Consider the following 25,915-nt stretch of genomic DNA (forward strand, 5'->3'; position numbering starts at 1 on the left):
GGGGAGTCAATGCAAGACTGAGGGTGTTGTACTTGAAGAACAAGGAATCAAAGTACAGTAAATGAGCTTGTAATGTGGATTGAAATCGGCGGGTGTGGTGTGGGCATCACAGAGACATGGCTGCAAGGGGATCAGGGCTAGGAATTAAGTATCCAAGTGTACACATCCTATTGAAAGGGCAGGCAGATGGGCAGAAAGGCTGGGGTTGCCTTGTCAGTAAGAAATGAAATTAAATCAATAGCAAAAAAAAGCAAATAGTATGGAAGGCATCGAATCTGTGTGGATAGAGTTGAGGAAACACAAAGTAGAAAAGACTTGGAAGTTATGAACAGACCTCCTAGCTAGTTAGGATATGGGCAATAAAATAAATCAGAAGATAGAGAAAGACACTATTAAAGTAATCATGGGGGACTTCAATATGCAGGTGGACTGGGAAAATCAGGCTGGTAACATACCTCAAGAAAAAGAAATCGTGAATATCGACAAGATGGTTTTTGGTGCAACTTGTGGTTTGGTGCAACTTGTGGGAACAGGCAATTTGGGATTTGGTGCATGTAACGAGGCAGTCTTGATTAGAGAGCTGAAGATGAAGGAATCTTGAGGGGCAGTGAGGACAATATGATAGAATTCACCCTGCAGGGAGAAGCTGGAATCAGATGTAATGGTATTACAGTTGAGTAAAGATAACTACAAAGGCATGAAGGAGGAGCTGGCCAGAGTTGCTTGGAAGACCGGGGACCAGCAATGGCAAGGGTTATTGGGGATAATTTGGGGGCCACAGCAGAGATTCATCCCAAAGAGGAAGAAACACACTGGGAGGAGAATGAAGCAAACATGGCTGACAAGGGAAGTCAGGGACAGCATAAAAGCAAAGCAAAAAGCATACAATTTGGTGAAGATTAATGGGAAGCCAGAGGATTGGGAATCCTTTTAAATCCAGCAAAGGATAAATGTTAAAAAAATGATGGGGGAAGAAATGAAATATGTGGGTAAGCTAGCTAGTGATATGAAAGAAGATTGCAAAAGGTTTTTTAGATATCTAATAGGTAAGAAAGAGGCAAGAATGGACATTGAGCCATGGAAATGAGGCTGGAGAATTAGTAATGGGGAATACAGGAGTGGCAAAGAAACTGAAGAGGTACTTTGCATCAGTCTACATGGTGGAAGACCCCAGAACATCAGAGAACTTCAAGAGTGAGGGTAATGGCCATCACTAAGGAGAAGGTGCTGGGGAAGCTGAAAGGTCATATGGTGGATAAATCACCCAGACCAGATGGACTATACCTCAGAGTTCTGAAAGAGATAGGTGTGGAGATTGTGGAGGCATTGCTGGTGATCGTTCAGGAATCACTGGAGTCAGTGAGGATCCCAGAGGACTGTAAAATGGCTAATGTAGCTCCCCTGTTTAAGAAGGGAGGGAGGCAGAATTCAGGAAACAGTAGGCCAGTTAGAATGACCTCGGTTGTTGGTATGATTTTAGAGTCCATTATTAAGGATGTGTTTCCAGAGTATTTGTAAAATAGGACTGAGTCAGCATAGCTTCATGACAGGGAGGGCATGCCTGTTAAGTCTGTTAGAATTCTTTGATGGGATAACAAGCAAGTTAGAAAAAGGAGAGCCAGTGGGCATGTGTGGGATGGACAGCCAGAGGAAGTGGCAAATGCAGGCAGAGTTCCACCATATAAAAGACATTTGGACAGGCGAATAGGAAAAGTTTAGAGGGAAAACAAAAACAGCAATAGCTGGAAAAACTCGACAAGTCTGGCAGTATCGGTGAAGAGAAATAATGTTTCGGGTCCGGTGACCCTTCCTCAGTACAAGGTTTAGCGGGATATGGGCCAAATGCAGGTGAATGGAACTAGTTTAGTTTGGGGAACTTGGACGGCATGGACGAGTTGGACCGAAGGGTCTGTTTCTGTGCTGTATGACTGTATAAGATTATCTGGGCAATACAAATATGCTTTTTACAGGAGGTTACAGTCTGCAAATTGGCTGACCTGATATGACAACAGTGGCTGCAATTCAAGGGCACTTCCCTGGCTGTGAAGCACTTTGAAGTATGTGCTGAAAGCTGCATTAACAAACACATATCTTTATTTCATGCAGTGGTCCTGCTGACTTCACTGAGGAAGAGGACTAACACAGAGAATGCTGGCAAAACCCAACAGGTCTGGCAGCATCTGTGGAGAGAGAAACACACATTAACATTTGCAGTCCAGTCTGACCTTTTTGAGCTCTGAAGAAGAGTTATTCCGGACTCAAAACCTTAACTCTCTTGCTCTCTTTACAGACACTGCCTAATATGTTTAGTTTTCTCTGGCATTCCCTGTAACTGTTTCAGCTTTCCAAGGTCAGTATTGTTTTGTTTTTATTCAAGGAGGAGGAACTGCCTGCACACCCTGAGCAGCATCATTCCCACCCAACTCCAAAAAAGCATGACCAGCTGGTTACTGCTCCTGTACCAGAGTCTTTCTGTTCTATTAATGAGGATGGACAATTGTCCTGACAAAAGTTAAGTATTGATACACAGTGTACTGAATTGGAAAGGAAATCAATAGGGAAAATATGCAGTTAAAAAAAAAATCACCATTTCCTCTTTTGACCCAAAAAAGGAATGAGTTCTACTACGCACCAGAGCACAGAGTTTCCAATGAATTTCTATTTAATTTCATCAATGGGAATTTAAAGTAAATACTCAGTTGCTATGTTACCCATTAGCAAAGAGATGGGTTGCTATGCTACTAAGCACAAGGGGTGTAACTGACATGAATGAAAGATCAAACCTCCAGACCATTTTGCTTGATTTTCTGTGTGAGTGTAATAGTCTGGGAGATGTGAGGCAGACACTGTCAGTCAGATGTGAACTGAAAAGGGCGTATTGTGTTTGTGTGTGTGTGTATGATTCAAATATTATCTTCTGTATGGATTACTCTATTTTGAAAACAAGACAAAATGTGTACTACGTTATATTGTTCCTCACTCCTGGCAGAACTGTGCTGCAAGAGTGTAACTCAATTTTACTCTGTAATGATTAGTTGAAGACTTTATAGGCAAGAAAGGAAGCACATAAATATATGATATAAATATATGCCTTTCACAGCCACTGAACTTATTTAACTGTATTATGGCCAATCAAATATTTTTGAAGTATAGTCACTCTTATAACATAGGAAATGTACCAACCAATTTGTACTCCTAAAAACAGCCAAATGAGAATAAATAGATAATCTCTTACTTAGTAGATTAAATTAGATTCCCTACAGTGTAGAAACAGGCCCCTCAGCCCAACAAGTCCACACCAACCCTCTAAAGAGCAACCCAACCAGATTCATTGCCCTGCATTCACTCCTGACTAATGCACCTAACACTACGGGTAATTTAGCATGGCCAATTCACCTAACCTGCACATCTTTGGACTGTGGGAGGAAACTGGAGCACCCAGAGGAAACCCACGCAGACAAGGGGAGAATGTGCAAACTCCACACAGGCAATTGCCTGAGGCGGAAATTAAACCTGGGTCCCTGTTGCTGTGAGGCAGCAGTGCTAACCACTGAGCCACCTAGTAAAGTTGATTGAGGGCCAACTATTGACCAAGATTCTGGGCATAACACTCAAACTTCTTCTCAACGTAGTGTCATTGGACCTTTTGAAAGCAAGCAGACTCCTGTTTTAACATCTCATCCAGAGAACAGCACATCTGACCATGCAGCACTCCCTCAGTCCTGCACAGGTTTGTCAATCTGGCTTTATTTATCTCAAGTTTTGAAGTGGGGCTTGACCCTAACATTCTCTGAATTAGAGGCAAGATCATTACCAACCAAGCTCTGATTACCACATAATATTTTGATGAAGGAAATTCAACATTAAGTGTATGTTAATGATTATACACGACTGATTTTGTTGAATTGAGAGAGTTAGTGGAAGGAAATTTGACATCTAACAAGTCTGCATGCTCTTGTCAATATTGTTGTAGGATCTTTAATATCTACCTGAGTACAATGATAGGCCTTAGATTTATCAATTCACCAGATGTAGTATTAGAATAGGAACTTGATTAGATTGTTAGGAGTTATTATCCTGAGAACATTTATCACAGTAAAAAGGAACCTTGGAACATTATGAAGTGTAGCTATTGGGGGAATTGGTAATAGTTACTCCTAGCTTTCCTTCTCCTCTCCTCTCCTCTCCTCTCCTCTCTGTGATAGCACTGACACACACACTGGTACCATTCACTAACTGTCAGCTAAACAGGCTACTTCATCCAAAAAGACGTTCTTCCTCTGTACTCATTTTAGTAAACCTTTGGATTAATCAAAACATTTAGGCTGCTCAAAGATAACTTGGCGACACATTACTTTGGAAGTTGATCCTTGCAACTTTGCCACACTCCCTATCAATATGGTAGCTCAACAGTCAAAAGGGATGAACTAATTATTCATTTATTTTCATTTAAAATAGTTCATTGGAGCATTCATAGGTCTTCACTTCACCGGGCAACCAAGTTATCAGTCACAGCACAGCATTTAGTTCTTATTAAAGAGGGCAGCTTGCCTGCCCCTCACTAACTCTCCAGTTTAAAGAGCGTCTCATTCCCCTAACCATTATTATTCCCAAGGGAAGCAATTTTATGCTTTGGGATTTGAGGGGTGGCTTTGTCCACTTGAAAGTGAAACTGGACTCAGGCGAGGACGCAAAATAGTTGATGAATGCATTTCCTGCCCATAAAATGACAACCTTCAGTGCTGGTGAAGCCACTGACATTAATGGTCAAGTCATGAGTTATCATTTGACTCCTGTTCCCTCTCAATTTCAATTTCACATCCACTGGATTCCAACAAAGTGCCACTATTTTCCTCATCTGAACCAACTCCTGACTGATATTTATCAAAGTTGGTAGAGAATGAGGAAAGCATATTTTCTGAAGATGGTGTCCCAGAAACCTAGCTATTTTGTGTATACATACATAACTGTGTATATATTATGACTAAGATGTGCTTGAAATCAGAACCATCATTAGGAACCAGATTTTGCCAAATACTGGGGGTGGGGGTGAAATTCCTAGAGTTTTCATTATAATCAGCTCCTGTTCTCTGAGCATCCGATTATGTACACCAACCAGTCAACAAGCTCTATTATCTCATTGCCTGTAAGTGCGTAACTAATTAAGATGAATATTCAAAGAAGTGAGTTTTATTTTGAATAGTCCTATACTTTTTTCTCCCAGATTTATTCATGACAGAGTCCACTTATAACATGTGGACACTGCAATCAGTCATTCATTCAGTCAGTTGGGAGAGTTCTTAATATATACCACCAGACTGAGGTATCCTGTTGGAAGTTAATTCAGATTTCAGAGTCAATGCTTCAGTCTCTACCCAAGACGAGTTTCTGAAATGAGAAATGAATTCTGCATTTTCTGATTTAGAGACGGAAACTGCTGTCACGTGGACAAAGCATGTTACAAAGTTTCCTCAGGAGTTTTCATTTGAGTAGAATTTTACTGCCCAGTTCTTTATTTCCAGTGCTTGGCTCTTGCTCTTCCTTTCCTCCCTTCCTTCCCTCTGCTGAAGGGAAGAGAATCCAGTGTGGGTGTGACAGACATCATCTGTGCAATCTCTCCCCCAGGTCTGAGTACAGACAGGCTATTTGACTCGAAGCATAACACAGTCGAGCTGCAGGCTGACTGCATCGATTTTTCATCAATTAATGTCGCTGCACTTGTGACAATCATTAGGACCTATCTTTGCCTAGATAAGACATGACAACTTGAGTTGAATATTTTCCTAATGGTTTCATATGGTGACTTCCAGCTTCCAATCTAATCAAACCTGTTTTTATTTTGTTTTGGATAACACAGGAAAAGAAACTGAGAACTACGTTGTTTTCAGAACTGCAGATTCACCTTCTGTCTCCAAGATAGTTCTGGAAGGTTTGTCAATGCATTAAAGCCAACTGCTAAGCAATTACTGTCACCCGTGTGATCCCTGAGCTTCACTTAGATGTCAGAGTGAACCTAGAATCTTTCTTACCCAGTTAGCTCAGCTCAGTTAAACAATGGTGCACTGTGCACCAAACCACGACTGCAGTCTCAGACAACAAACTGCAGCCTGGGAACTTTATTATTGGAAAAATAGTCCGAGCAAACATTTAGTCCTGACTATGTTAGCATTATGGTAGATTAACCCCACTCCTGCTTGTTCCAGCTGTTTGAGAGAGCCATTCCATACTCCTAGACCTTAATTCCAGCCCCGAGCATACATATTCTTTCCTTTTGACACATTCATTCAATTTTCTTTGGGAATTTTCATAATGAATCAGCCTCTTTTGGTTTACTATTAACTGAGCTCATGATCCAGTGCTGTACTGAGGGAGTGCTTCACTGTTTGAGGAACTGAAGGGACACGAGGACAAGACATTTTCTTCCTGCTTCAGAGAGTCCCTACAGCGTGGAAGCAGGCCATTCAGCCCATTGAGGACAAACTGACCCTCTGAAGAGCATCCTACCTAGAGCCCCTCCCTTACCCCTTTAACTCTGCATTTTTCACAACTAACCCACCAAAAGTGTACATCCCTGGAAACTATGGGCTAACCTGCCTGCACATCTTTGGGCTGTGGGGGGGAAACCGGATCACCCGGAGGAAACCCATGCAGAGACGGGGAGAATGTGCAAACTCCACCCAGACAGTCACCTGACGGTGGATTCCTGGCAGTGTGAGACAGCAGTGTTAAGCACTGAACCATCGTGCCACCCCAATCAGTCAGATGTTAAACTTAAGCCAGAGGCTTAAAGGAACATAAGAAGTTCACCCAATCCCCCCCAAAATATTTTTTTTCCACTCATCACCCCTAAAAGCCACCTATCCTTGACCATTTCTGACCCTGACTGGTCTGTGTTTCATTAGCTTTGCACTCAGCAGAGAGGGCCAATCTTTCCCTTTCCAAACCTATTGTTGTCACCCATTTTTCATCCATATCCCTCCTTTATCACTGTTAGCATTCCCTTTGCCTTTTGGTCTGGCCACCCTGACTATCTGTTCTATCCAGTCCCCTTTCCCCTCTGTCAACATCATTAAAAAATCACTTTCCATCTCCTACCAGTCTTGAAATTATGCTGGACTAGAAACATTAACTCTGTTTCTCTCTCCACAGATGCTGCCAAAGTTGCGGGGCTTCATCTGGGATTTTCTGCTTTTATTTCGGACTATTTGTTATTTTGGTGTAATTTAGCCACTCTGCCTTAATAACAATAATTACCGTTTGAAAAATAAAATCCTCGGACCGTGATAAAAACGCGCTCTCCCTGCGCGGCTGGATAACAAACGCAACCGTAGCATAGTTTCAAACAACATTTGTTGGAAGGTCAAGCTGATGGTCTTTAGGACCACGGAGAATCATCAGTGCCTGATGAGAACAGCATGCGTTGTACAACAGGAGACGGGAAGGCACCAATACACCGTTAGAGCGCCATTCTCACTCAAGGCAGAACGGTAAAGGGGAAGATTACTCTTCCTCCACTAAGACAGTTCCGCTAAAGAATTCGAACAAATGTTCTACGGTTTTAAAGCAATTATTTATCGATGTTCACAAGGATCTGCGATTTTATGTTCTCATGGAAAGGTTCTTCGTTCTGGGAGTATTGCCTTTGTCCAGCAGGTGCCTCTCGCCTCCCGATCTCAAACTCCAGCCGTAACTGAGAAGAGAAGGTAAGAACTTCGGCAGATTCCAGAAGATGCCTGTGGTCCTTGGGGAGGTTTGCGAGACTGCCGTTGAGAGCTGAATGCCGATTTAGTACATTTCTGGTAAATGGGCTGCACATTCCGTCCACATATCAAATTGCTTGCAGGTATTTAACCCAGAGTATTGTCAGCCAAAAGAAACTTTTCTGTTAACGCTGTGGTCATGTTCGCACAGAGAAAAAAAAATTCTCTGTCGGTTACTTAGAATCCTTAGACTAACAGAATAAATGCAGTGAAATAGTGGTTTTCCCCTGTATGTAACTGTGTCTGTGTTCATATTCATTTGTTCTCTGGGTCGATCTCTGCTGTTTTCTCTGCATGTGTACCTTTATTCACTGTGTAAGATTAAGTCTGTGTCTATGATCTTCTGCATGTGTGATTTTATGTCGCTGTTTATGCTCTTGTCTGCGTTTCTAGCTGTATTTTTGTCAGCCTGTGTTTCCATATTTATTTTTGCATTTGTCCATATTTGTGCATTTTTTTTCTCTCTGTGTTTCCATGTATAGCTGAGTACGTCTGGTAATGGGTGTTTTTGAGCATAGATTTTGAATGGCCCGTTAGGAAAAGAACGCTGTGTCTCCTGTAGATTGTAATTATAAAGCTGTGCGGCTCATCGGAAGGCCGCTGCCAGTTTAAATCACAAACCATTCAACTGATCTCGATGTTGACACGAGTAATGACTGTATCCTGACCAAGATGCTGATTAGGGGATTGCTGTGGAGCTGACCATGGTGCTGACCATGGTGCCGATTAAAGACTAACTGTGGAGCTGACCATGGAGCTGACCATGGTGCTGATTAAAGACTAACCGTGGAGCTGTCCGTGGTGCTGATTAAAGGCTAGCTGTGGAGCTGACCATGGTGCTGACCACGGTGCTGCTTAAAGACGAACTGTGGAGCTGTCCTTGGTGCTGACCAGCCGTGAGCCCTTGCGCTGCTTTTGGATTTTCTGAAGCCGCAAAGTCTCCGATTGAAAATCCTAAATCTGCGCTTTTTCACAACTGAAGCTGTGCCTTTGATATTACATAGACACAAGCAGTCAGTTAAACAACATTGCTGTTAATAATACATTTATTGATAAATTGTTCATTAATAATGTCAATTCGGAAGAGAGTAGAAAACTTTCATTTGTAATGTCAAGCATCAGAGACCATTGGCAAATTGATCTGAATCTTATTGGGAATCAAATACTGATTCAGTTGCAGGTCATTTTATATTGGGGAATTAAAGAAAAGTATTGCAGAAGACAGAATATTTATTCGAGCAGCTTGTGGTGAAATTTCCTGGTTATATTGTCTCTGGAAATGAGACTGGGTTTTCCTCCATTCAAGATAGTGTAGCTGTGTTCCACATAATTTTACACATTGTTATAATTAGCACATAGGTGATATAAAAATACACCCAGTTGCAAACAGCAGCCACTACACAGTTCTCATGCAGTCCGACCTATTTATAGTTCCTATGGCTGTTATTCTCATATATGCTTTGCTGCACTGCTTGTTAATTTAGGTTCAGGTTTATTTGGGTTTATGTATATGTTTGAATGCATACATGTGGGTTGTTTATGTTGGTCTACTAAGAATTTCAAGTGTCAGTACCACTCATGTGATCTGATTGGTACGATACAATTGGGCAGATGGATATGAACAGAGAGAAAAGGGTTAAAATCTGAAACTGAAGCAATATCTTTGGCCTAGTATATCGTTGCATGGTTATTTTTAATATTGTTTGAGAACAGACGATTTGTTTAAGCTTCTGGAAACAATAATAACAATGGGACAGGATATGAGGGGTTATTTGAGAGAATAAACATTGTCTCTGGATTTGTTTTTTTTGGTAATTCTGGTTTGCATTCTGAATGAAAACGATCTGTTATTTACATTGTGGAGGGCACATGGATATTAGGAATTAGTGCTGAGCAGAAAATTGCATTAAATTATGCTGTTTCAGCTCTGTGAGTGGTTACCTGCTGTTAGAGGCGAGGGTTAAATGGGATAGAGCAGAAAATAGCAGCAGCAACATCCGCTGAGCTTTGTTGAAGCATTTTCTGCCCTGTTAACATTGACCTTATTAGCACTAACAACCTGCTGTTACTTAATTGCCCACTGTTAATAAATGCCAATTAAGGGCTTGTCCAGGGCTGCTAATGATAATTGGAGTTGCATTGTTGCTGGGTGAAATAACTTCTTCAACAGTAGCCCATGCTTCTCCAATGAGTGGGAATTATGTTTAATATCAGCTGTAGAGGTGTTTGTGTTGAAATTGGACCATTGAAATATCGGTAACCTACATCAAGTGGTTACTAATGAGCATTGCCTTATTTTGACTCAGTGAATGAAATTCATTATACAATCATAGTCTTTAGTTGTGTAAAATCCAACTGTTTATCACTGCTGTTGGTTTTCCTACTAAGAAGGAGAGTTTTCTTTTTTCTCTCCCCCTGTTTCAGACAGACTTCTTTGATTTTTGGTTTTCTTTATTGTTTGTTGTGGTTGTTTTCTTAGGTTTCTAAAAAAAGTCCAACTGTTCTATACCTTTACAGCACAAACTTGATTTGATGTTGAAAGCTATATTTTATGACTTTGAATTTCACATCACAAAAGCAGTCTATCAAGCGCAACAGGTTAGTAATCCTGCATGTCAGTCTCTTCCCACTCTTCCTATCACTATATTCTTTGAATTCATTTTCATTCATGTATTTGTCAATACATAAAATGTGTGTTATTTGGCATAATAGAATCACACAATAGTTATCACAGAGAATAAGACCAGTTGGCCCATCATATCCTTGTAAGAACACTCTAAGAACTTTCAGCTGCTCATATGCTTTTTCTCCATCTCCCTGTACATTCTATTTTCAAGATAATAATCTAGTTCTCTTTTGAAAGCCACTACTGAAATTGCCTCCATTACTCGCAGGCAGTGCATTCCAGAAATTCACAAAAGATCCTCTGACTGCACCTTCCAAACCCATGACCACTTCCATCCAGAAGGACAAGGGCAGCAGATACATGGGAACATCATCACCTGCAAGTTCCCTTCTAATCCACTCACCATCCTGACTTGGAAATATATCGCCATTCTTTCACTGTCTCTGGGTCAAGATCCTGGAACTCCCTCCTTAAGTGCATTATGGGTCAACCTATAGCATATCAACTGCAGCGGTTCAAGAATTCAGCTCACTACCACCTTCTCAAGGTCAGCTAGGGATGGGCAATAAATGCTGGCCAACCAGTGATGCCCATGTCTTGGGAATTAAAAAAAAAGATGTCAACCATTTATTCTCAAAGTTCTCTTTTGATTTAGCCAATCTTGTTGCCAGCTTGTTCTTCACTCATAATAATAATGACAGTTTCTCTTCACAAGTCTAACAAATTCACTCTCAAAATTCTTTCTGCAAAGAGAATATAAGGCTATCCTCACTCTCATCTCTCAGGGATGGCACAGTGGCTCAGTGGTTAGCACTGCTACCTCACAGCGCCAGGGTCCCAGGTTCAATTCTAGCCTTGGACGACTGTCTGTGTGGAGTTTGCACATTCTCCCTGTGTCTGTGTGCATTTCCTCTGGGTACTCTGGTTTCCTCCCACAGTCCAAAGATTTGCAGGTTAGGTGAATTGGCCGTGCTAAATTGTCCATAGTTGTTAGATGCATTAGTCAGAGGGGTGGGTTATTCTTCGGAGGGTTGGTGTGGACTTGTTGGGCCGAAGGGCCTGTTTCCACGCAGTAGGGAATCTGATCTAATCCTTTCTCAAAAATCTTTCATTACATCCTAAATTGTGGTTGGTCTCAGAATTCCCAGTTGACAATGAATGAGTGTTTTGTAACTGTTCATCATAACTTTCTTGCTTTTGAGCACTATGCCAGTGTTCATAAAGCCTGGCATCCCATATGTCTTACTAACTGTTTTCCCATGTAGCCTTGCCACTTTTGAATGATTTCTGCTCTTCCTCATCCAATAGATGGTCTTGCTTCCATTTACCAATATGTGTCACTACACTGTCTTATAATTCAAATATCCAGATATTTCTCACCTGTTTATATCCTCTTGAATTCTATCACTATCCTCTTCACACTTCACAATAACTCCAAGTTTTGGGTTAATTGAAAACTTTGAAATTATGCCCTTTCCCAAATTGAGGTTATTAATAATGATCATGAAAAGCAGTTGGCCTAATACCAACTCCTGAACAATCCCACCGTTTATAATACCCTCTGCCAGTAATAGAAACAACCAATCACTGCAATTCTGTTTTCTGTCACTCAATCAACTATTTTGAATCAATTTTTTGAGAGATGTTATTACATTCCTGTGGAGCAGGTGGGACTTGAACCCAGGTCTCCTGGCTCAGAGGTGGGGAAACTACTGCTGTACCACAAGCACCCCAATCAGCATTATATCCAATCTGTCATGTGGCCATTTTTCAAACAACTTTTAGAAGTCAATACATATCTTATCTATTAAATTAGCTTCATTAATCTTCTCTGTTCCTTCATTGAAAAGCTCAATCAAATTGGTTGATCATGATTGACCACAAATATTCTGTGCTGGCTGTTATGAATAAGGGTTTAACATTTGAAACTCAGCACCATTGTTACCAAAATTGTAAAATTATGACCATAACCTCTGCAATGTCCACCTTTCTTTCCTTCAGTATCCTTGGGTGCATTGTATCTAGTCTTAGTGGCTTAATAACTTTAAATACAGTCAGCTTTTCATCATTTGATCCTGTAGAAGATTCTTGGATTACTTTAGGTGTTAGCTGCAGCCTCTTCTCATACTCTCTCAATACTGCTCATTTCTTTATTTTCATTTTGCCTCTGAATTTTCTCCAAATAGCCTGGTATTCCTTTGTGTTATCAAAGTGATCGTTGGCACGCATTCATCTTTTTTCTTGCTTTATCCTTCTTCCTATTTGTTTCATCATCTAACCACACAGTAATAAAGGTGATCTCTGTTCAGTTTAAGAGTAACTTGCATAGTGTGTGCAGATTGTAGCTGACAAAAGAAAAACCTGCCTGAATGTTCCGAGAATTTAAAATCTTCTCTCTTACAATATTTATCCAGCCATGTATTGATCTGACACACCTTTCTGTTTCAAAAATCAGTAGCACAATGGCACTGGAATAATTCTGGAGATTTCAGTCTTCACATCCTGCTTCTTAATAGTTTTTTCTGCCTAAAATCTGCCTGCAGGTCTTAATTCCTCTTTCTACCTTTGTTATCCATGCCTGCGCGGACCACATCTGGTGGTGCCCTGTCAGAGTGCTCTGCAATAAGTCTCATGGTTGACAATGATAGTAGGGAGGCAACATACTATCCTGGATACAATTTAATAATTTTTCCCAATGTTCTATCAGGTGAGTTTATTGTGTTTACATGTACATTTGCCCCTAGGAGGTATGATACTAATGCTGTTTGTTAAATCTGTGTCCTAAACTATGTCTAATAGCTCTCACACCCTCAGGGGCTGTGGTGTTATTCATGTTTGGGAATGCAGAAGTAGCTCTATCTCCAATCCCTAGAAACTCAGATGTAAAAACATGCTCCCCAGGAACCTCCTGAGATCTAATTTCTTGAAAGTGTTTAAGGTTTTCAATTAATATTTGGACTGGTTTGGAGTTTGAATCAAAGATGTCCTAAGAGAATTGTGAAGCAGCAAAGATACAGCGATTAAATAATTAAATGGATATATGTCTAGAACACTCTTAATTGAACCATTTGATATACAGTAACTGAATCATTCGATAAAGGGAGTTCAGTTGATTTGGCTTGGATAAAATGCTACATTATAATATTGTAAAATTAATAGAAAGGTTTAGAATAAGTTTTCCGAGTATGGTAACTGGTTTGAAGTTGCAAAGTGTTGCCTTTAAGGAAACTGCATTAAAATGGAAAGAAATTAGTATTAGGGACATAATTTACTCTTGGCCATTTTTCTCTCTTTAAGTCTAATTAATATTCTGACAACAGATTATGACAAAACCTTCCGATTTTCAGTTTGATGTTGGGAGTTTGTTCATAATTTTAATCTGTCATATGATACATAATAGGAACAAGAAAACAAGTTCAAGATCTGGATTGGTTATGAGATAAGCCAAAAGCATAAATTTGATTTTAAAAATTGTAATTATGGCAGTGGATCGAGGGATTCAAACATCAGAGTGGAAAGTAAAGAAGAGGTTATAAGAAATAACACAAGAAAGGGAACATTCTTAAACTGCCAATACAATCTGCAGTAACATGGCAAATAGCATAGAAAGTCCTCTGGGCAGGGGACCATAGAATCATAGAATCCCTAGAGTGCAGGTAGAGACCATTCGCCTCATTGAGTCTGCACTGACCCTCTGAAGAGCATCCCCCCTCTCCTCCACCTTATCCTCATAACCCCACATTTACCATGGCTAGTCCACCTCACCTTCATATCCCTGGGCACTATGGGCAATCTATCACGGCCAATCCACCTACCACATCTTTGGACTATGGGAGGAAACTAGAGTACTCAGGCCGAACATGCAAGCTCCACAAAGTCACCCAAAGCTGGATTTGGACCTGGTCCCTGGTGCTGCGAGGCAGTCCTGCTAAGCCCTGAGCCACCGTGCCACACCTTGAGTGTTGATCAACATGTGTGGCTTGGTGGCACCATGACTGACTGTTCTAACTCAGCCAACTAAATTCTAAAGGACATAGAGGCCAGACTGAGCCTCTAAAATGTAGTGAGAGAATTAACAAGGGAGAAATATCAACTTGGTTTTGTCTTTATCAATCTCTTGTACATGGTAGGAAAGGCTATCAGATTGTCCATGTGGTTATAAAGTCCTGGTGGTTCTAAGATTTTCTCTAGTGCTCTGGAACATTACCAGTATGGAGGCAGTGATGGATTAGAAGCAGATTCAACAGTTCAACATTGGACAAAAATGTCACCATCATTTGAAACATCATATCCCTGACTCTACTATTACCATCAAGCTGGAGAACTGTCCCTGGTTCAGAGAGAAGTGCAACGCAGTATGTTATGGGCCGTAGCAGGAATATCTGGAAACCAGGTGCTAACCCCATGAAGCTACAAACATAGGGTTACATACATGTGAAAGAGTGGAAGCAGCATGCAACAGACAGTGTGCTGCTGCATTCAACCATGAATGTTCCTGGGCAATTAAACAATCAATTGGGATATAGGAGGCTCCACAATATACACCCCCCTCAATGGTGGGGAAGCCCAGCACAAAACTAAGAATTTTGCAGCCACCTTCTGCTGAAAGGACCATCCATCTCGGCCCCCTCTTGAGGTGCGCCAGCATGATAGAAGTTAATCATCAATCAATTCAGTTTGTTCCACATAACATCAATGAATGGCTGAAGGCACTAATTACATTGAACAGTATGAGTGCTGGCTACAGCCTGACTGTGGTGCTGAAGACTTTTTTGCTCCATACTTGCCACTCTTCTATCCAAGTCGTTCCAGTATAACTACAAGACTAGCATCTTCCTGATAATGTGGAAAATTGCCCAGATGTGTCTGGTCCACAGGAAAACATAATGAATTGAATCCAACCAATTAAAGCCTCATCAGTCTCCTCTTGATCATCAGCAAAGTGATGGAAGGGGTTGTCGACAGTGCACTAACCCAGCAATAACCCACTCACTAGCACTTATTTTAGGCTTTGCCAGGACCACTTAGCTCCATATCTCATTACGGCCATGATCTAAACATGGACAGACGGCTGAATTCCAAAGGGAAGGTGAGATTGACTATACTTGGTAGCATTTGGCTACGTATGGCATCGAAGAGCTTTCATAAAACTGAGGTCATTGAGTTCCGGGGGAAAACTCTCCACTGGTTGCAGGGAGAAAGTGAGGACTGCAGATGCTGGAGATCAGAGTCGAAGAGTGTGGTGCTGGAAAAACACAACAGGTCAGGCAGCATCCGAGGTGCAGGGGATTCGACGTTTCGGGCGTGAAGGGCTTATGCTCGAAACGTTGTCGCTCCTGCTCCTCGGATGCTGCCTGACTGACTGTGCTTTTCCAGCACCACACTCTGTGACTCTGCACTGGTTGCAGCCATGGTTAGTACAAAGGTTTTGTTTGTTGGAGGTCAATGAACCGCTGCCCAAGTCATCATTCAGCCCAACTATGACCTGCTGCTTCATCTCCCTGTATCAAATGTTGGGAAGTGAGGAAACCAGCTGGTGATCAGTGTTGAGCTCCTTCTCTACTCAGCTGCAACCTGTACCCACAGCTAAAAAAAAAATCCAGATTTGAGCTGATAGTGGTAAGTAGAATTTATATTACACAAAGACCACCTCCGGGAAGAATCTTGTCATTTGATGCCATTGTCACTGTTTACCATCTAGAAGATGTCATCCAGGACAATGCAGTCTGTTGTTTGCCTCTCCCCTCCCCCCCGCCCCCCCATCCACCACCTACAACATCTGCTTCCTCACACATCCTATGGATAAGTGCATGTAATAAAATATTAATAAATATTTCAGTTGGGATGGCAAAGCAGAAAATCTGCAGAAATAAAGTAAATTATGAGAGAAAATGAATGAGGTTCATGGGGAAAAATTGTAGGGAATTATGGATACACACTGCTGTCCATAAGTCATTGTTAATTAACATCCTGATTCATTGCTTCAATGTGACATCTCATTAACATCCTAATCCCAATGACTGCCTACATAGGGCCAGGGTAAATGCGGATTCAGCTTAAACTCAATGGTTGGAAAATTACTGGATTTGTTTCTGAGGAACAGGCTAAAGCTGGATGTAAAAAGGTTTGCATTAACAAAAGATAATCAACATGGATTTTTAAAAAGGGGAATGTGTCTGACAAAGGTGATGATTTTGTTTTTGAGAAGATAACAAAGAGGGTTGATGTGGGTGATGTATTAGATCTCTCTATGGAATTTAGCAAGGTTTTTCATAAAGGGAAGGTTCACATTGCAACTGGTCACAAAGTTAGGAACCCATGCGATCCATGGCAAATGGCCAAGTGGGATCCAAATTAGGCCAAAAGGCAGGATATAAAGAGTAATGACCAGTGGATGTTCTTGTAACTGGACTGTTTCTAGTGGGGTTCTGTTTGTCTCAGAACTGGACCCCTTGCTTCTTGAGGTATTTGTGGTATTTGTTTGTTGGTTGAAGGGTCCACTAAAAGGGCAAGCATGAGTTATATAAACATGAACATAGGACCAAATGAAGACCATTCAGCCCTTCAAGCCTGCTCCATCATTCAATGGTCCAACACTGACTCCTCCACACCGTGACTGCCATTGACACCACCAATTACTCAAAGTGGAAAGGATCTCCAGGAAGATTGCGCATATCGACACAGGCATCAAGTTTTTACAGAAATGCAAGAACGTAGAAAAGATCACAAAAGGGCTACAGATCACAAACCCACTCAAGTTGACCTACAATACAGATTACCCTATTGCTGTCAAAGCTCTCGTAAACACCTCACTCATCTCATACACCATTTGTACAGCCGGCGCCATAACCTTGAAATCAAGATCCAGTCCATGTTCTCAGCTTGCGCTCAAGATACAACGGTACGGTTATGAGACACTGCCAAGCAGACCAGGCAATGAAACCACACCACCTACTTACACACCAAGAATAAGAAACTGGAGAAACTTGGCATCATTACTAGCTGTAGGCAAGCGCACCACCAACGCCCCCAAGCACCACAGTTCAAAATGGCACCACCACAGGGAAATCAATCATCAACTTATCGGACCACACCCTTCAACTGGACAAAATAGAAGTTCTCAGCCGAGGGCTCAATTTCTGCTCCACCACCAAGATGGACCCCACTGGTCTTGCACAGAGGAATTTATCAGATGAATGAAACTCTAGTAATCCTTCCGCAATGTCAGCAGCGAGCCCAGTGAGACAATCAATGATCCAGAACAGTTGAGAGAGAGATCCGTGATGGAGTGGCCAAAGAAGGAGTCGATGTGGACCCCTCTGGAGGGCTGTTGCCCTGGGCATGACATACACGCTCAAACTGTCAGGAAAAGCGTGAACACAAGATTCATCAGTCACACCCACAAGGTAGAGTAGAATGTCATCTGAGAACAACACAACACCATTCATGCTCTCAAGACCAATTGCAACATTATCAGCAAACTAGCAGACAAAGGAGGAGCCATCGTCATTCAGAATAGAATGGACCACTGCAAGGAAGTGTACCGATAACTGAGGAACACTACAGGAAACTACCTGCTGATCTGACCAAAGAGCACACCCGTGAATCAACAGGCTGATCAAAACTTCTGATCCAGTCCTTCAGAGTACCCTACACTCTCTCATCCTACCTACTTCTCGCGTGGGGAATGTCTATTTCCTTCTGAAGATATGTAAAGCCAACATACCTGAATGTACCATCGTGTCACACAATGGGATCCTGTGTGAGAACCTCTCTGGCTATGTTGAGGGCATCTTGAAACCCACTGTGTAAGAAACCCCCAGCTTCTGTCGTGATACTACAGAATCTTACAGAAACTCAGCACCCACGTTCCAGCCGAACCAGGAACATTCCTTGTCACAATGGACATTTCGCTACTCTACTCCAGCATGCCCCACAATAATGGCATCACAGTAACAGCCTCAGTACTCAATACCAACAACTGCCAATCTCCTGGCACCATCCTACAACTCATCTGCTTCATCCTTGACCCAAACATCGTCACCTTCGACAACCAGATCTTCATCCAGACACACGGAACAGCCATGGGGACTAATATGCCAACATTTTCATGCACATGTTTGAGCAAGACTTCTCTGCTGTGCAGGACCTCCCCCCAGCGCGATACACCAGATATATTGACAACATTTACTTCCTCTAGACTTGTGGTGAGGAGTCACTGAAACAACTACACAGTGATATCAACAAGTGTCATCCCACCATCAAACTCAACATGGACTTCTCTTGAGAATCAGCCTCATTCTTGGAGACCCGCACCTCCATCAAGGACAGACACTTCAATACTTCACTCTATCACAAGCCCACAGATAACCTCATGATGCTGCACCTCTCTAGCTTCTACCCTGAACATATTTTTTAAAATCCCCTACAAACAAGCCCTGTGTATACACAGGATCTGCTTAGATGAGGAGAAATGGGACAGACACCTGATGGTGCTGAAGGATGCTCTCATAAGAACAGGGTATGTGCTCAACTCATCGATCGCCAGTTCTGACATGCCACATTGGCAAACCACAACAACCTCCTCAGAAGACAGGCACAGCCGATAGGGTACACTTTGTCATCCAGTACTTCCTGGGAAATACTGTGTTCTTCACAGCCTGCAACACATTGTCGATGAGGATGAGCACCTCGCCAAGATCTTGCCTACGCCTCCACTTCTCGCCTTTAAACAACCGCCAAGCCTCAAACAAATCATTGTTCGCAGCAAACTGCCCAGCCTTCAGGACCACATTGACCACAACATACAACCCTGTCTTGGTAACAACTTCAAAGACATGTCAGAGCGTCGACATGGATACTACCATTACATGGGGACATCCCCCACTACTTACATGGCGGATACTCATGTGACTCAACCAACGTTGTCTATCTCATACACTGCAGGATAGGATGCCCTGAGGCATGGTATATTCTGAAACCATGCAGATGCAATGACAATAGATGAATGGACACGGCGCAGCAATCACCAGACAAGGATGTTCCCTACCACTGGGGGACCACTGCAGCCGTCAAGCACTCTCAGCCCGTACCTTCAGGTAACCATCCTCCAAGACGGACTTCACAACAACGTAGAATGGCCAAGCAGAGGCTGATAGTCAAGTTCGGTACCCAATGATGAGGGACTCAACTGGGGTCTTGGGTTCATGTCACACTACAGGTGACCCCACTACACTATACACTCTCACACACACACTCACAGACACACACACATATACATACTCTCTCACACAATCACACTCACACATTCACACGAATCCTCTGAGGATACATCGGACACAGAATTTATGAGTAAAAGATCAAAAGGTCATACAACTGATTCGAGGGCATTCCTGATGCAGGAAGGGCTTATGCCCGAACATTGACTCTCCTGCTCCTCAGATGCTGTCTGACCCACTGTGCCTTTCCAGCCGCCCACATTTTGACTCTGATGGCCAGCATCTACAGTCCTCACTTTCTCCCGGACTCCAGGTTAAGACACAGACAGATTCTAACAAGGCTTCACACCTGAAATGCGTTGTCTGACCTGAGATGACACCTCTTTTATATTGAGAAAACCTTTGGTTATCTCAGGGCAGTGACTTGAAAGAAATTCTGGGATTTACATATTGATCTATCGAAACCTGCATCTCTATTTTAACTGATTAAAGACTGAACAACCATCTAGGTTTGTTCAGCACATTTGCATCAGTTGTATGACCCTTTGATCTTTTACTTATAAACTGATTGTCTGATATATCCTCTCTCACTTGCTACCTGAAGGAGAAATGGGGCTCTGAAAGCTTGTGTTTTCAAATAAACCTGTTGGACTACACGTCAGTGTTGTCTGATGTTTAATATTACTCAGTCAGGTCATGGCTGGTTGATTTGAGTTCCAAGTTCCATATTCCCACCTATTTCCACCAACCTTTGATTTACCTGACTAGTAAAAATCCAATTACCTCTCCTTTAAAAATCTTCAATGATCCTGTCTCCGTCACCTTCTGAAACAGAGTTCCAAAGTCACACAATCCTCTGAGAGACAAAATGTCACTTCATCTCTCCCCTAAAAGGGTGACCCTTAATTTTAAAGCAGTGTCCACCTTGTTCTAGATTCACCCACCTGCAGAAACCTTGTTTCCACACACACCTTGTCACAACTGTCCAGGATCTGACAAGCTTCAGTCAGATCCACCCCTTCGCTTTTGTGAACTCTGGTGAAACCAAGTCTAATCTGTCTAAATCTTCCTCATCAGATAATCTACTCATTCAAGGTGATCTCATAAACCTCTTCTGAACTACTTCTGATCCATTTACATCATTCCTCAAATAAGCAGAGCAAAACTGTGCATCGTATTAAAGATATGGTCTCACAAGAGCCCTGCATATCTAAAATACAATTAAAAATCACACCACACCAGGTTATAGTCCAACAGGTTTATTTGGAAGTATAAGCTCTAAAAGCACTGCTCCTTCATCAGGTGGAGTAGGATCTGTGTCCTATGATCCTGCCAACTAGCTACCTGATGAAGGAGCAGCGCTCCAAAAGCCCGTACTTCCAAATAAACCTGTTGGACTATAAAATGGTGTTATGTGATTTTTAACTTTGTCCACCCCAGTGGTACTCCACTTCATATCTAAAACACCAACATCCTTTTTATGTTCAATTTCTTTTGTAATACAGACTAACATCCTATTGTCTTTCTGATTATGTGTTGTGCTTGCGCACTAACCTTTTGTGACTTATGCATGTTCACTTTGTAACATTTAGTCTTGATTGCTTTTGCCAGTGCCCCATGAATACGAACCCAATTCTCCTACACCACTCCTTGAGCCACATATCCACTCTTTAATCTGATTCATCCTTTGCCAAATTGCACGTAGCTCAGGCAATAATTCAGAGATTATTACCTTTAAGATTCTGCTTTGTAATCTGGCACTTAGCTTCTCAAACTTCCACAACAGAACATTCTTCCTAGTTCTAACCACGTTGTGGGTATCAACATGGATCACGACCAATAGATCGTCCCCTTCCAACTGCAAGTTCAATCAAGAGCTGAAATATCTGAAACATCTTCTGGAGCTGTACAGGGCCCTGGTGAGACCGCACCTGGAATATTGTGTGCAGTTCTGGTCTCCAAATTTGAGGAAAGACATTCTGGCTATTGAGAGAGTGCAGCATAGGTTCACAAGGTCAATTCCTGGAATGGCGGGACTATCTTATGTTGAAAGATTGGAGCGACTGGGCTTGTATACCCTTGAGTTTAGAAGACTGAGACGGGATCTGATTGAGACATATAAGATTATTAAAGGATTGGACACTCTGGAGGCAGGAAACATGTTTCTGTTGATGGGTGAGTCCCGAACCAGAGGACACTGCTTAAAAATACGGGGTAGACCATTTAGGACAGAGATGAGGAGAAACTTCTTCACCCAGAGAGTGGTGGGTGTGTGGAATGCTCTGCCCCAGAGGGCAGTGGAGGCCCAGTCTCTGGATTAGTTTAAGAAAGAGTTGGATAGATCTTTCAAGGATAGTGGAATCAAGGGGTATGGAGATAAGGCAGGAACAGGATACTGATTGAGGATGATCATAATGAATGGTGGTGGAGGCTCGAAGGGCAGAATGGCCTACTCCTGCATCTATTGTCTATTGAAACTCTAGGCAGACAATACAGCCATCCAGACTGACTCTTTGATGCAGAGGATAGTGTCAATTCCACTCATAGATACAGACTGGGAGTAGGACAGTTAGATGGGATTCAGGGGGAAATATTTTCACCCAGAGAGTGATTGAGATCTGGAACTTGCTGCCTGAAAGACGATAGAGACAAAATCCCTCATAACATTTTAAAAAATGTGTACAGTGTGTATATTTGAGAGTAATGGTTTCGAGCTACAAGGTGGGATTAGACTGGTTAGCCTCTTGTCAGCTGGCACAGGCATGGTAGGCCAAATGGCCTTTTATAGTGTCAAGTTTTATTTCTTTTTATTATTCCAATTCAATGACAACTAATGTTCAGCTACTCAGTGATGACCCAAATAACTTTTATTTGAAAAGCAGGTGTAAAAACACTGTGCGGGTGTGTGTGTGTTCACGTCTGAGTATATGTGCATGAGTATATATGTGTCCACCTGTGTGTATATGTGTGTACACATGTGTGTCTAAGTGTGCAAGTGTATATGTCTGAGTGTGTATATTTATTCTCTGAGTGCGTGTGTGTCTATATGTGTGTAGGAGTGTGTATATCTGTGTTTATGTATCTATGCATGTATGTGTGTCTATGTGTGTGGTGTGTATCTGTCTAAGTATGTATATCTGTTTATACATGTATCTGCATTTGTGTGTGTATTCATGTCTGAGTGTATGTGCATATGTGTGTGTATACATCTGAGTGTATGTACATGAGTATATATGTGTACGTATCTGTGTGTATTTTGTGTACAAATGTGTGTCTGAGTGTGCAAGTGTGAATGCCTGAGTGTGTACATGTATTGTCTGAGTGTGTGTGTGCATGTACATATGTGTACGTGTTTATGAGTCTGTATGTCTGTGTGTTTGTGTATCTATGTGTACATATGTGTGTCTGAATGTGTGTGTCTATATGTGTGGTGTGTGTGTATATCTGTGTGTATGTGTATCTGTGAGTGTGTACCTGTGCGTGTGTGCATTTGCGTGTGCGTGCGTGTTGAATGATGGGTCCTAATGGCTTCTTTCCTTTGTTCAAGAGCAGACTGATTGGAGCTATGTGACCATGGTTCTCGCGATGATCTGACCATCAGTCCCTGGAATATGCACGCCCGCCGGCCATCTACACCACATGTCCTGCAACGGCATGGTGACAACTTTCAAAATAGCAATCCTTGGAGCGCAAGGGGTTGGGAAATCAGCAATTGTGCACCAGTTTCTCTACAACGATTACAGTGACCACTATCGGCCCACAAAAGCACGTCGTGTCTACTTGCCCGCTGTGGTCATGAACGAGCATGTGCACGACCTACAGATAATGGACTTCCCACCCATTCCATCCTTCCCAGTCAACACTCTCCAGGTAATCGTTTTGAGCTCCACGGTTCCCCTCGGGCCACGGGGGCTATGTTTTTGGTGAATGGAAAGCTGTCTTATCAAAGCTAGTAGCAAGCAGGTTCAATTAATGGTCAATTCTGTTGACAAGTGGTAAAATCAATTGCCTGACTAATAACCTAAAACAGCTCAGCTTGTAGTGACAGATTTTTCTGCCTTTTTTACACCTTTGTTCCCTTTCAATAATTTTATATTACCTTACATTACTTTCTACAGATCTGCTTTGTCCCTCTTAATTCCTCTTTGTCTGGTCACCCAGTTTTATAATTCTTTTATTAAAGGTTACTTGGATCATCAAAAGTTTGCACCTCATTCCCCTAGCCCAGCAATGACCTGCATATGCCATACCTTTATCATTTGCCTTAGCAGATTAACCCAAACATCAGAGCAATTTAATTTACTCTCAGGATGTGGATGCTGTTGGCAAGGCTGCATTCTTTTTGCCCATCCCTTATCTCCCCAGACAGCTGGCACAGTGGCTAGCACTGCTGCTCCACAGCATCAAGGACCCAAGTTTGATTCCAGCCTTGGGCAACTGTCTGTGTGGGGTTTGCACATTCTTCCATATCTGTGCAGCTTTCCTCTGGGTGGTCCGGTTTCATCCCACAGTACAAAGGATGTGCAGGTCCGGTGAACTGGCTGTGATAATTGCCCATAGTATTCAGGGATGTGTAGGTTAGTCACATGGGAAATGATATGGGGAGTAATAGGGTAGGGAATGCGTCTGGGTGGGTTACTCTTCGGAGAGTCAGTGTGGACTTTATGGGCCGAAGGGTCTGTTTCCAAACTGTTGGGATTCAATTCTACGATTCTCCCTGAGGTAGTTGTGGTTTACCTCCTCTTGTGCAGCTGGTGGCTTAATTTGACTTAGGAGCTTGTTAGCTCACTTTGGATTGCGTGTTATATAGAATGGCTGGTTTCCATATCTGAGGATATTATTGAAAACAGTTGTGTATTTTATAAGACCTTTTTAATTGTATTTATTAGCTTTGTATTTCCTAATATTTTAAATTAACCTCAAGTGGTGTCGCAGTAAGGTTTGAATTTGTAATGTTAGACCTCTGGATTGCTTATCCACTAAATTTCCTCACTTAAGCCCCAGGTGGTTTAATAATTCAGGGAATGTGAATGCAAATTCAAATTTTTCTTTATGCAAATTGACTTTGCATTGCTTGACTTCCTCAGGTTTTACTGGCCTAATATTTTTGAAGCAACATTCTGTGTTTAATTTAGCCACAGGACAAGTGTTCTTTAAAGATTAGATTCCCTACAGTGTGGAAACAGGCCCTTCGGCCCAACAAATCCACACCGACCCTCTGAAGAGTAACTCACCCAGACCCATTCCCCTATACCTAACACTACGGGCAATTTAGCATGGTCAATTCATCTAACCTGCACATCTTTGGACTGTGGGAGGAAACCGGAGCACCCGTAGGAAACCCACGCAGACACGGGGAGAAAGCTGTAGCTAGTTCCTCCTATTCAACCTGTAATGTTCCTTCGCCATTATCTTCATCTTCTACTTTGACTTTGCTTATTTTACTTGGCACTAACACAATACATTTTGATTGCTCTTTGTCATCTTCTCATGAGTCACCCACTCCTCTTCCAACGCCACCACAACTTTTCATCTGCTCTTCTCCTTAGAATCATAGAGTCCCTACAGCGTGGACACAGGCCATTTAGCCACACCGATTCCTCCATGGAGCATCCCACCCAGAGTCACCCCCCTCAACCCTACACTTCCCATGGCTAAACCATACAGCCTGCACATTCCTGGAACCATGGCTATTCTACATAACCTGCACATCATTGGACTGTGGGAGGAAACTGGAGCACCCAGAGGAAACCCACGCAGACACGGGGAGAATGTTCAGACTCCACACAGTCACCTGAGGAATCGAACCTGCGACTCTGGCGCTGTAAGGCAGCAGTGCTAACCACTGAACCACCCTGCCACCCTTTTTTTTGGAAGTTCCATCACCATCACTTACATTTCCTCTCTTTCTCTTTCTACTACAGACGACCTTTACGATTCTCTCTATTCTTGGCCACTGTCTTTGAAAGAGGTCTCTTGATTTTCTCCTTTCTCGTTACTCCAAATATCTATTTCATCTCCTGCATCTTGTTACTATTCAGTTATTGCTGAAGAAACATATATTTTGTTGAAGTTTTTGTCTTGCACTCAACTGGTCAAGCTGAAAGAAATGCCGATTTAAAGAGAAGACAACATTTATACTGTATAAGTTTAGTACTTGATTGTCGGTCATCATCTAACAAGTGTACTCGCCATAGCAATGCTGTGACCAATCAAATCCATTTGCCAAACAATCTGCCACCATGAATTCCAGGCACTGGAAGTTTTTCACTTCACTCAAGCTAATGTGTTTGGCCTACTGATCCTGAGAT

At 42.2% G+C, this 25,915-nt stretch overlaps 1 protein-coding gene across 3 annotated transcripts in view; it reads left to right on the forward strand.

The window, feature by feature from the left end:
• The first annotated feature begins 7,469 nt into the window (after positions 1-7,469).
• LOC140491331 (ras-like protein family member 10B) overlaps positions 7,470-25,915 on the forward strand; it is a 218,209-nt gene continuing 199,763 nt past the window's right edge. The window contains exons 1-2 of one of the 3 annotated variants that reach the window (XM_072589359.1): positions 7,470-7,703; positions 23,152-23,474. In XM_072589359.1, the coding sequence (XP_072445460.1) occupies positions 23,244-23,474 (231 nt within the window). In that variant the 5' untranslated portion in view covers positions 7,470-7,703; positions 23,152-23,243. Of the gene's footprint in view, positions 7,704-7,756; positions 7,844-23,151; positions 23,475-25,915 lie in introns of those variants that run through there. The other 2 variants (XM_072589360.1, XM_072589361.1) reach the window with 2 other exon arrangements.

This window comes from Chiloscyllium punctatum, chromosome 19, assembly GCF_047496795.1.
Source record: "Chiloscyllium punctatum isolate Juve2018m chromosome 19, sChiPun1.3, whole genome shotgun sequence".
Taxonomy (NCBI): Eukaryota; Metazoa; Chordata; class Chondrichthyes; order Orectolobiformes; family Hemiscylliidae; genus Chiloscyllium; species Chiloscyllium punctatum.